Source organism: Cokeromyces recurvatus (assembly GCF_025118155.1).
Source record: "Cokeromyces recurvatus strain NRRL 2243 chromosome Unknown BX663scaffold_19, whole genome shotgun sequence".
Taxonomy (NCBI): domain Eukaryota; kingdom Fungi; phylum Mucoromycota; class Mucoromycetes; order Mucorales; family Mucoraceae; genus Cokeromyces; species Cokeromyces recurvatus.
In genome coordinates this window covers 184,271-197,755 of record NW_026251405.1, presented here as the reverse complement: position 1 = coordinate 197,755, position 13,485 = coordinate 184,271, and the positions used below count along the sequence as shown (strand labels likewise).

The following is a 13,485-nucleotide window of genomic DNA, read 5'->3' as shown; positions in this document are numbered from 1 at the left end:
TTGATTTTAGATAATATACACAATTCGCATAATTCATGCTTACTTTGACAGAAAAAAAAAATTCTAAATTTTTGAGCAAACATCTTTAAAACTTTTGCCTTTAAAACTAGGCCCAAGTAACTAGAAAAAAAAATAATGTAAATTAGTACGGGTTTCTACTATATGACATATAATTTTAAGAATAGAAAAATATTGAATATGTGTTAAACAATATTACTACCTCTTTAAACTAGCGAATTGACGCAAGATGTGCAAAAGTGTGAAATGAGCAAATTTCAAATTAAAATTAACTTCATTGACCCATCTCAAATGCAAGGAAAAATGAGTAGATCCAACATTCTAAATAAAGTCGATAAACCCCATTAAATCAAATATTCTGAATCGTTTGGTAGTGATTTTGCTGCTTCATTCTCATATTTTTATGATGAAAAGGGCTAATCAAGATTGCTATTCATGTAGTGTCTACCCTTATCAAAATTATGTAATACGGAGTATAAAAATAGTAACCATTAATAGACATTTAGATTGATCACACCTTCTTTATGTTTGTATATATTGTACCTAAAAACAATAAATGAAATTACAAGTACATCCTTTTCTCCCAAACAAAATATATTCTTTTATATCAAGCTTATTTATTTACGTATGCTTGTTACATTTAAATATTTAAATCATTGATAATGTATATTATTTTGACAAGTTATATAAAATGAAAAGCCTCAGGATTTTTATGGACTTGAGTAGGTTTTACACAATTTCAATTCAAAAAAAAACTTAATATTTATAAATTTTCCAGGGGTATCCAAGTTGGAAAACTATATTCTAAAAAATCTCACAAAGTTTCAATGAATGCTTCTTATAAAAAATGAACTGATTATTTAAAAATTCCTTGATTTGTTTTAATAGTGCAAACTTACACAAGAGAAATAGATGTATTTATTTCTTGTTGATAGAAAGAATTATTATAATACAGTAACAACAGCAACAAAAAAACACTATGTGTATGCAAATCTACCATATTTTACATTTCTCAGCTTTAGGATTCATTTTGCTTCCTATAGGGCAATTAAATACTTTGGCAAAATCTTCATTATTTTGAAAGACTTTATTTGCTCGAATAGAGTCCGGTGCATGTTCATCAGTGAGCTATATATAATGAAAAGTTTAAAGTCTATACAAGATCATATCGATATATACATGCATATATTGAAATAAAATATTAACAAGACTTACCGAGTCTTTCACTGTCCCAGGTAAAGGCTTTGAACAAAATGAACGAGCAGCATTAATGAAAAAAAGAGCCTCAGGTGAATAATTATGAAGACCAGGAAGTATAGGATTATAGCCTTTTCCACTACGTTTTAAATTTAAATAAGCATCATAAGCTGCAGATAAGCCCTCAATATCTGCTATATTTTCTCCTAATGTTAACTAAATAAACATATATAATAAAATAGAAGAGTTGTAAAATTTATAATGAAAATAAAATATATATATATATATACATACATAACCATCAATAGAATACTCTTCCCCATTTTCATCTGTAATAGTGGCTTTTGAGTACTGTTCAATGAAACATTGTACCTTTTCGTTGTATTTAAGCTTTGTTTCTTCAGACCACCAATTGTTTTCAATGCCAAATTCATCATATTCTGAACCAAAGTCATCAAATCCATGCTATACACAGACACATTCAAGTACGTATTAGATAATATATATATTACATGTCTAGCATCTTACAGAAAACTCATGTCCAAAAGTTTGTCCGATACCCCCATAATTAAAATAATCTGGATAATGTTTATCATAATTTGGCTTTTGAGCAAATGCAGCGCTCACAAATACCTATTATAAATTATGTACCATAAATATAAGTGAAAAGATAAAATATTCGTACACTTACACTATTTCTAGATAATAAATTAAACGCATTTAATACTTGTGGACTTATAATACCAAGCCATTCACCAGCATTTATTGATCTTCCTAACGTGCCCCAATAAGTTTGTAAAATCCATTTAATAACAGACATTTCATTTTCATAAAAATTATCAGTAGTTGTTTCAAGTCCATTTAAATAAAAATGAATATCGAGTGGTGAACGTTCATCAGGAAAAGATAGACTATAACCGATAGAAGTACTCATTGTATTCAACTTTTTTTTTTGTTCATTTTAGAATATGTATGATTCTATATATTTGAATACTATATACCTTCTTAATAGCAGCTTTTCTAGTCGAGATATCTAACCAACTAGCATTCTCGATACGATCCCTCAGAGACTTTTTAATTGTATTTGCTATTTCTTCTAACTTTAACCGATCAGATTCTCCATCAAATGTAATCATAGAATAAAACCGACCTGCTACAAGTCCAAAATTATCTAATGTTTTATCTATACATAAACTTGACCTTGTCTGATAAGGTGTATCTGGCATAAGATCACGCATTTCTTTATCTAATTTTGATGCATCTTGAACTATTTTATGAATGATGATAAAGTCTATTATTCCGTCTCTATATATGAAACGTGATGGATCATTAATGTTTGCAAAATACTGAAGCTTGTTGAAATAATTGATATTGTTAATATTTATCTTCAAATTGGATAAATCATGATTTTGAGGTATATTTGATTTCAATATTGACTTCCAGTCTATAAACGGAAACAATGTAACTGCATCATCTACTGAGTAAACTTTACTAAAATCTCCAACAAATCTATACCTGAAATGCTTAGTATTTTACAATCAAATCAACCAAGTAGAACTTACGATGATTTACTGAATTTCAATAATTCGATTTGTGCAGAAACAGCATTATCTACTATTGAATAAATATCGAAGTTTGATAAAGTCTTTAAACCTATGTCTTCCAAGAGTGAATTCCTTGTTCGATCTCTGTCTGTAAAATTGTTTGCACTAAATAGAGAAGAAACTAAATTATAGAGTAATTCTGAACTTAGGTCTTCCAGTGGTGCTATATTAATATTATCTAATTCAGACGGTGGAAAAATGGCAATTCCCATTTCTTTTCTATTATTATCATTATGATATATCTCAATTGAAAAGAGCCCTCCTACTTCTATAATCATACTTTCTTCCGATTTTGGATAACTAATGATATCAAATAGTTTGTCATTAATTTGGAATGAAATATTTCTATTCTCTAGTTCAGTTATTTCCAATTGCAGCTTATTTAAATCCTTATAGAAGGTTGCCAAATTAAGTACATTATCTGCATCATTAATCTCGATACATGACGTATAATAATTTTTTAAGACTTTGAAATTAGCTTTGTCAATATCTATGTTTTTCTTTGTTGTCACTTGAAAACTGGATAAAGATAACGTTGAGCGTAAAAGAGTTTCATAGGTTCCATCAAATATTGTTCTTAATCGTTCTCTATGCTTCATTGACTCTACTTCTAATATACCAAATCCTATGTATTATATCGTTTTTTATTTATTTATTTATTTATTCATTTATATATTATTTATTCTTGTAAGGGATTTACCTGCCAATTCTTCAGGAATTATAGTATCTTTAATCCAATTACCACCTATAATAAATATAAGGTATATATATATTTATTTATATATTTTTTTATATATAAAGTCATATTTCAATTTTACAAGTAAATTGATAAAAATCAGAACAGGGATCAATGTTCATATCTAATGAATGTAATAAGTTTGCAGCTGCATTAATACAGTCGTTGGTAAAGCATATTTGATTATTTAGCGAAGAAATATGTGTGCCTTCAATTAAGCTTAACTTTATTGGCGACATGCTTTGTATCAAAAAAATAAATAAATAAACAAATAAATAAATAAAATATGAAAAAGAAAGAAAACTGTCTGTAAAGTTGGAAGGCTAGAACATTCATCTTAATTGGAAAAAAAAAAGAGAGCCTCGTTAGTGTAACATGCATTGCCATAGGTGCCAATTTTCGGAATCAAAATAGGTGTGTATTTGTTGTTTTTTTTATGGCTTGGTGAATTCTCAAATAACAGTTTTGTATTATGTCAAGCTATAGTGATATATTAAAGTAGTATACTATTTTTAAAATTACAGTTTGAAGTAACTTAAAATACAAGATCATAATACGCTATGCTTACTGATAATAACTCTAAACGCAGATCAGACTTTATTTTTATCTAAAATTTATGATTTTTGTAGACTTACATTAAAAGGAATACTAAATAATGAGGTTTATATAAACTTATATTAAAATATCTGAACAGTAGAAAATACAAGTACTGCTATGAGATACAATAAAGAGATGATAGAAGAATTGAGCATAGTCTCTCAACCAGTTTAAATTAACGAACGATAATAAATATAGAAGGACGAGGAAGTCAAAGAAGAAGAAAAGCAGGATCTGGTAAAGTCTTTAAAGGAAAAGGTGCTTGAATTAAAGTATGTTTGTAAATTTTATATAAATCAGCAAGAAACACCTAAGAGAAGAATTAGAAGGAATTATATATAGCAGTAAGGCAAGTTTTTTTTTTTTTTTTTTTTTTTTTTTTTCATGACTTGATGTACAATTACCCAAATAGCATTTGCTAATTTAGCTACAGATATCAGGCCATGTACTGGATATGAATGTCAAGAAAATTTGTAAAGAAAATCTTATTTGTAAAGTGAAAATTATTAGTAAAAATAAAATAAAGGTAATGTAGACAAACCAAGTACACAAAAGCTTTGAATAGTTTTATTAACAACAAAAATCGTTTAAGAGAATACAGAAGGTTATTTATAAGTTTGTATTAGGTAATTTGTACTAATAGAGCTATTTGTTTTGTTTTTTTTGGCAAGTAATAAACTAACACAGACAGTAGTCCTTCGGAAATAATATGCCATATGCAATAATTGTAATACAAGAGCTTTGTCTAACCTATATTTTAATTCCTTAATTTAGTTTTTTTTGCTTTTTTTCAATAGCTGTAACACCAATGAAAATACAGGGTAAGAAAAAAAAATCTAAGAGGCAGGTATATGGCTACCAATAAGTAATCTCAAATTCTGTTGAAGATGACTTCCATATTTTATAACTTGTGTTATTTTGTTTACAAGATGTAATCTTAGAAGAGAAAAAAGAAACCAGCTTTTAGAAACAAATGATTTTGTCTGATAATTGACAACTTAGCTGTTTATATAGCTGATAAAGTAAATGATATCGCATAGAGAGAAGGACATAAAACTCTTTTCCTTTTATCATACATTTTGATCTAATCAAACAGTTATAGTTCTTCAAAAACAAGTAATGAATCATTTATGAAAATATCAAAGGTAAATAATATTCATTTTTCCTGTTACTTTGAAGCATTTATTTAATGTTTAACTATAGTGTTTGAAAAGTAACTAGAGAATGAGTCTATATAAAAAAACATGTTTTATATCTTTTAGACTTAATAAGTTTGCTAAAAGTCAAAAAAAAAAAAAAAAAAAAAAATACCAGGAAAAATAAATAAATGGTGTTATTGTTCATTACATAATCAGAGTTGGAGATGATTTAGATTCCAAGATATTACCATTACATTGTAGGATGATTTGATTTTATCAATAATGCCAATCTAAACAAAAAAAATTTTTTTTGTACAACTGATTTACTTTATACATTTCACGTGTTTTGAAAAGTGAATAAATTAAAAGCATCAATTCTATTTTAAAACCAAATTTTGCTGTATCGTCAGCTCTTCTTTCCTCCTATGAATAATATCAAATTGTGAAAGAAATACTGGAGATTATTTTTGTCTACTAATCAAGAAAGACACAAATAATACCTTTAGGTTTAATAGCTGTTTGACACGATAGCCTTCCTTACTGCATATACCAACAGTAACAGTATTAGTCGAAACTTTTCATTCATAATAATAATAAAAATAAGCTCCTAAATATGTACCATTTCTTTCGGTAAATACAAACAATGCAATTTCTTTGAAATATAAAGCATAATAAAATCACAATATTGTGTTTCTAAGAACTTAATATATAAAGAAGTAAATACAATTATTTTTTTGTATCAATCGAAAAAAAAAATAATGAAAGATTTAAAAATAGATTCGTCTGGCCCTGATTGAACTTGACAATTTGTTAAAACAAAATATTTCTCTTGTACGTGTATAGTGTACATATATTAAAGAGTCATTAAAATATAAATATTAAGGTTTTATTGTAATGATAGGCATTGCTGTTCTTGTATAGAAATAGTAATAATAATATATAAATATATGTGATATGTATACGCGTATACATACATTATGGCAAGACACACAATAGAGCATAATCATCTCTATGGGAATAAAGCCATACACATTTATGCTTTGCATCAATAAGCTTTTGAACTACATGCCTAACTCTACTAAGGGTATCTCTTTGACTAATACCAGCATGATCTAAGAGCCTTTTATATCCATCATCCTGCCAAAAGTTATACTCAGTCATATATTTGATGAGCTCTTTTGGTAAATCAAGTGCAATCACCTGTACATCCTTCTTAAATTCATCCATAATAGGTGTAAGTCGATTGATAGCTAGAAAAAAAATGATATAAATCAATCAAGTAAAAAATTTAAATTTTCAATACATGTAATGTTATCTTACCTTTTTCTGTTAAAACAGATTTATGTTTCTGTTTCATTTTAGTACGCTCTTTACCACGACCTTCATTAAATATAATGTTAACATCAAAAGTAATCTTTTTTTGATCTAATCCTTCGCCTTTAGACAAATCATGAGAAAAGGGATCATTTCGCACTACAACAATATTAAAAAAAAACATACACACACATTATGTCAATGATACATTTTTTAGCAAGTTTTTTTTTCTTTTTTACCTGAATCTGTTGTATCTTTTGATTTCAATTCATGTTTACTTTTCACTCTTGCTGCAGCATCCACTCTCATTTGCTCATTGATTTCTGTTGACAGCCACATACACAAATCTGATTTGCTAACCTCAGTTTCAGTTCGACGTAGCACATCTTTTACCTTAACAGTGGTCGAATCACTTAAAGAGGTAGACTTACTTTCCGAATTTTTATGTTTGACAATCACAATCCAATTAATGCTTGCCTTTTTACAAAGAGAAACAAGATCTTCAGGGGTAAAATAATCGTCATCATTATATTGAAATTCAGCACGGATACCATGTTTCCAAAGTTCTTGCACAATCTCTAAACGTTCTTGGATCAAGACCTTTCCAAAACTTGCAACATAAACATCACATTTTTTAGGTGCCCAAAGACCAAAACTTCTCATCTTTTCGTTTTTAGCTTTCATCAAGTATTTTACTTGTTCCGATTGATGCATATCCAAATGTCGTATCAGTTTTTGAATTGCAATATTTACGCCAACTGCACGAAGTTTACGGTTTGCTGATGCATTAGGGTGGGCAAATTGTTGAATAAGGACATCATATCTAATAAAATATGAAAATTAATAAAGTGAATAAATATAGGTTATATTAGATTTACCTTCCACCTACAGCAAGGACATCCTTACGCTTCGAATCTAACGTATCAGCTACAGTTTCAAATACCAAACCATTTTTATAGAAATGATTATTATATCTAGAAAAAAAAAGAAAGTTAATTATTCGCTTATATTTTTTTATTCTAAAAAAAAAAATTATTTACACTAAAAGTGGATGGAATATAATTTTATGACGAATACCGATATGTTTGCTAACTACTAATAAGGTTCGTAATTCACTTATATGATCTCTAAATTTTGACCTATGGGTACTAGGCAAAAGACCTTCAATTTTTTTTACTATAGATTCTAATTCACCTATATAAAGAATAAAATTAAAAAAAAAGTTCATCTTTTATACATTTTACATTTTTTTTTACCATAAACATTAAACATGGATAACTCATCCAACACACTTCTTTGCAAATGATATTTTAACTTTAGAACATTCCGAACAGCTGCAAAAGAAGGAACACGACCAAGGCTCGAAAGAGCAACAAGAACACCCTTTCGAATATCAGGAGGGACACGGCAAGCATCCAAGATGATATCTGTCACATCTGTATGATTGATTATAAAATAAAAACCACCATTTTTCTTGTAGGGTGGTAATTCTTCGAGTACTTCCTCAACAACTTTTAATACCTCAGCATCTGGTACCATGGGTGTTGTTTCCTTATGGACAATATCAAAATCCGCTTCTAATACGGACTCAGGTTGTCCACCACTAGGATTTTCTCGATAGACCTTATCAAATGTGAATCGTTTTAGTTCAGGAAATCCTTTCTGGCGAGCAATAAAGCGTGCAAACGGCACAGTTTGATCATAGGGAAGCTGGTTTAAATTACCTTGCGAATCCATAAGATAGACAGGATTTTTCCAATTCCATTGATAAAGATCGTTCTTTGGGACCAGCAAGGGGGCTGACACATCAATAGCACCATGACGTCTAAAAACCTTTGCCATTTGTTCTCGAATACAATCGAAAAAAATATGACTGAAGGGGTCAAAGGGACTTTCAATGCTTGTTTGATAATCATAAGTGAAATCTTTATGACGGTCAGCTGATTGAGAAAACATAGCGGACATCAACTTATCATAATAGGGTGTATTAGGGTTAGCAATCGTACGAACACACTCCTTAATATATTCATCTTCCAGTTTAGGTGGTAAAAGATCACTACGAAGTAATTCAAAACTATTAGGACGATCTTTAGGTTGTGGTGATAGAAGTAGCTTAATAATTTGCTTCTGGCTAACATAATTTGACGGGAAATCATCAGGAAATTTCCCATTTCTAAGTTCATTTAATACAACAACACGTTGCATGCCAGTTGCAAATTTATAACACATTTCGAAAAAGATGATTCCCAAGGAATACATATCTACTTTTTGATTATAACGCATACCAGATGTTGCACCCGTCTTGGGGTCAGGCATCACTTCAGGTGAAACATAAAATGTTGTACCTACACCTGTAGTCATACTTTCATCTATACCAATATGAGCACTTGATGCTGAATAACCAGTATAACTGGCAGAAGCACTTTCAGGAACTAAGGAAGGATTGATATTATATCGCTCATTTATACGATGACTTGAGTTACGAGAAATGGTAGTACTATCAACCAAGGTTTGATTTGTAGTTGCGAGACCAAAATCACCAATTTTAACATCATTATTTGAATCCAAAAAAATATTTGGAGGCTTTAGATCACGATGAATCATGCCTTGAGAATGAATATGTACAAGACCTTCAAGAATTTGACGAAATAAACGCCATGCTTCTTGTTCATCAATCCCTTCATCAATTACATCTCGAAGAGTCTTCTTTTCACAGTATTCCATTTGAATGTACAATACACGAGTTCGTTGTTGATGATAATGTCCACGCTTCTCATTACTCTTTTCTTCTGATTTTTTTTTATTTTGGAAAGCCTTTTTCATGCACTGCTGTTTCTTTGTAGAAGCAGTATCTGTAGTAACATCACTAGTACAATCTGCATCATTAGGAGTAAATGAAATAAAATCATTTGAGTCATCTTCTGCATTTTCTCTAAAAGATATAAACTCATTATCTTCATCACTACTCGTATCATCTTCTTCATCTTCATCGTCATCGTCGTCGTCAACATCATCATCATCATCATCATCATCGTCATCAAAGCGAATGGCAGAATAACTTCGACTTTTACTTCTATCAACTGATAAAAAATCATGAAATTGACGCTTATAAGCACTAACATGGCCATCCTCTTCTTCATCATAATCAGACTCCGATTCATCCATAAAACTATCATCATCACTGTCTTCTCTAAAGTTAGAGCCATCTTCATCCTCAAACCATGTAGCAAAGTATCTCACGACATATTGATGATGTAGGCTTGAAAGTGAATGAACTTCTCTTAAAATCTTTCGTAAATCTTCACTATCACGAGGATCTAATCGAATTTTTTTGATAGCATACAATCGACCATCCAATCGATTTCGAACTTTGATGACTTCTCCAAAGCCACCTTTACCTAAAAATTCGATTTCTTCAAAATCAGCTTTGTACCTTGATGTACTGATAACAGTAGCTGCATTAGATGCTTCTGATGAGCTCATATGATGATGATGTATATGCGGACGAGACTTAGTTGTACGATTACCTAGAGGAGATTTGGGCCTGTTGAAGTGAGGAGCTACTGAAGCCTCAAATAACTGAGACCCAGGTGAGGGAAGGATCATTAAATTATTATCATGATTTGATATAAGTTTTCCAGAATTAATATGAGGAGCAACTATAGAAAAACATGATATCAATTAAAAAAAAAAAAAAAAGAAAAAGAAAATTATATATATATGTATATATATAATACCGTTTGAAGAAAAAACAGGAGAAGCAGCTTGCTCTGAAATCATGGCCTCATTATCGACAATAAAGAATGGGTCATTCATAAGATCGATTGCAGTAGGTCTCTTTTTTGGGTCAGGCTCTAATAATCGTTTAGCGAAATCATTTGCAATTATAGGTAATTCGGAAGCAGCTGTACGCATAAATGCATCAAAATCGCCAAATTCTTTTGTCACATCAACACCCCAAAGCATTTCAATAAACACAACACCAAGACACCATATATCATTTTTACGACCGTAAACACCAGGACGCTCGCGTAATTCAGGTGAACACCAAGCAGAGGGTTGTTCTCCTCGACTATTCTCATTGCTATCCATATTTTCAACCAGAAAATTGGATTTATTTAAATCTAACAAAGAAAGAAAAAAGGTTACTACATAAAATAGTGTATCTATTTAAAACCTTCCCCTCTTACCATGAAGACGCTTATTATAACTAATATCAGCTAATTTGACAGACTGATCACTACTGCAAAAAATACTATTTGAGCGAATGTCTGTATAAAAAAGGAAGAGAAATGTAAATTTACAAAATTTGCTAACTTATATTGTGTCTATTTTACCTTTGCAAATAAATCCATTCAGATGTATGTGATTTAATGCCCATAGCAATTGCTTCATATATTTTCGAACCATAGCTAATCTTAAGCCACCTCCACATTTTTTTAACAAATCATATAGACTGCCGCCTTGCTCATATTCCATCAACACATATAAGGTCCAAGAATTACGATCCACTTTACCTCGATCCAAACGAGCATCATATATATTTAAAATGTGCGGATGTTGAATAGTTCTTAAACGATCCAATTCTCTCTCAACATCTTGAAGTTTTTTTTTTCCTGCCTGGGTTGTATAATAAGATCCAGTGACATTTACTCTTTTTATAGCTAGCAAGCTTGGTAAAATAAGACCATCAACATCATCGATAGCATTACCGTTGTTAGTTTTATTTGATAACAAGTCGTAATTGAGTGGTTGAGCCGAAAATGTCTCGCCAATTATTCCTTTCCCAATGCATGGTCCAATAGCAACAGTATGAAAGCAAATTTGCTTTAAAATAAAAAAAAGAAAGAATTATTAAAAAGAATATAAATACATTTATAATAAAGCGATTTTACCTTGGACAGTGTACCATTTTCTTGTTTTTCAATAGGAACTGTGATTAGATTTTCAAAGTGGATAGTCTTAATGTCATTACTATCTAAATTTTCTAGAGTGTGATTATTATCTGAGTTATCATAATGGGAATGAAAATAATCGTCATCGGCGATGGCTTCATCATCAGTGAAGCCTAATTCTTGACGGTGTTGTCTAGCTACACGTGCATGCTCTCGTTTTCGTTCAATATCTTGTTGGATCTTTTTATTCATCATGTCTGATTGAACACGAAGTTCTGCTTCTCTTTCCTGTCTTTTCCGTGCTAATTCCTCTAATTCTCTTTCTCGTTCTACCTTAAGGTCTTGTTCATTACGAATTACCATTTGTTCATGCAATGTTAATTTCGATGTTGCTGAAGGTGGTGAATTATGGTTGGCTAAGAAAGCACGAACATGATCACTAAGATCATACATCATTTCTTGCCCCACAAGTTGTTGAGCAGCTTTTAATAAAGAATTCGTTAATTGGCGCAATACAGGAGCAGTTAATCCTCGGGGATTAATGAGGTGTAGTTCAGGTGGTTTATTAGGGTAAGTCTTTGGAAATCTAACTTTGAGATCTACTGTCACATGTGCTTCATTCTCTTCAACACCTAAAGGAAATAAATGTAAAATAAATTCTGGATCAGCATGAGCTACCTGAAGATAAAAGACAAAATAAGTGACATGTATATTATATAAATATATATAAATATCTGTATATTTATATATATATGTATAAATATAACTTGCAATACCTTCCAAGCTGATTTGTTTATAACCTCATGATAATCGTCCATAAAAATAGCTTTTAAAGCTTCAATTTCATTTTGCTGAATTTCTTTAAGTTCTTCAAAATTGACTGTTTGCATATTGTTGTGTATGTATCGATGAAAGGAGACTTGATTATTATTTTTCTTATTTCGCCTTATTTGTCTTCTTGAGTACTATTGCTTCTTTATATATTGTGGAAAAAAAAAAGAAAGGAAAATAAATAAAATATATTTTATTCCATTCTTTTTTATTCTTCTAATACATAGTTTTATTAAAATATATAATATACTGAAAAAAAAAAAAAAAAAAAAAAAAAAGGGATAGGAAAAGAAACAAAGAAAGAAAAAATAAGGTGTCAATTAAACAATAAATAAATAACTTACATATAAAAAAAAAAGTTTTATTTTTTTGTCAGAATTTGTCAACCGGATTTTCGGACTAAACTTACTTATGTTTTATTATCTTTAGTCCAATTGAGCGCGGTATTTCAATTACCAAGTTTGTCTCAACTTGCCCAAGATATAGAAGTATTAAATGAAGGAAAGTAAAATACATAAAAAATGACTAGACTCGCTAGTTATGCTTTATTGTATCAAATCTATGAATGTTAATGTTTACTGAAGTGGTGTACAATGAATTATCTGATAAACTTATCTAAGAATTATACTTGAATAGTTATACAGACAATAAACGATGCAGGATCAGTAATAGTAACAGGTTTGTGTAAAAAAAAAAAAAAAAAAAAAAAAAAAGAATGTGAGCCGAGGCTATTGTGTCATAGATGTGTTAATGAGCCTATATTGCCTATATGTCAGGGTTTGGATATTCCATCAGATAGCCATCCTAAGTGCTAACGAAAAAAAAAAAAAAAAAAAAAAAAAAAAAAAAAAAGATAGTTACATTCAATAATATATATATATATATAAATAGACAGAAAATAAGAGTTAAGGGGAGTACTTGACAATACACTAACAACAGCTTGCTGGAGATTTTGATGGAGACTATTATAACTCGTCTTCCGTAAGTTATACGATGAATAAAATAATAAAAGTATCATACCATGCATTATAGTTTGGATCAAAAGCGTAAATTATAACGATAACTTCGTCATATGGAACTTTTTGCCTTTTGGTATTATATTCAGAGATGTTATAATGTCAAAAGTTGATATTTGGCTACTATAATCCAACGTC

At 29.9% G+C, this 13,485-nt stretch overlaps 2 protein-coding genes across 2 annotated transcripts; both read right to left on the bottom strand.

Moving 5' to 3' along the window:
* Positions 1-607: 607 nt before the first annotated feature.
* BX663DRAFT_515097 (uncharacterized protein) lies at positions 608-3,829 on the bottom strand. Its single transcript, XM_051528385.1, has 11 exons — positions 3,638-3,829; positions 3,520-3,564; positions 2,778-3,444; positions 2,217-2,724; positions 1,907-2,158; positions 1,744-1,848; positions 1,510-1,680; positions 1,234-1,431; positions 918-1,146; positions 798-855; positions 608-741 (listed from the first exon to the last, which is right to left on the bottom strand). Exons 1-9 carry the CDS (start codon positions 3,792-3,794, stop codon positions 1,012-1,014), a joined length of 2,238 nt encoding a protein of 745 aa, XP_051381132.1. The 5' UTR covers positions 3,795-3,829; the 3' UTR covers positions 608-741; positions 798-855; positions 918-1,011.
* Positions 3,830-6,163: 2,334 nt separating this feature from the next.
* BX663DRAFT_475573 (kinase-like domain-containing protein) lies at positions 6,164-12,583 on the bottom strand. Its single transcript, XM_051524244.1, has 11 exons — positions 12,277-12,583; positions 11,501-12,178; positions 10,943-11,432; positions 10,796-10,876; positions 10,343-10,729; positions 7,862-10,264; positions 7,646-7,799; positions 7,484-7,579; positions 6,845-7,428; positions 6,612-6,764; positions 6,164-6,541 (listed from the first exon to the last, which is right to left on the bottom strand). The coding sequence occupies exons 1-11, from the start codon at positions 12,388-12,390 to the stop codon at positions 6,267-6,269; spliced, it is 5,415 nt and encodes a 1,804-aa protein (XP_051381131.1). The 5' UTR covers positions 12,391-12,583; the 3' UTR covers positions 6,164-6,266.
* Positions 12,584-13,485: the final 902 nt, after the last annotated feature.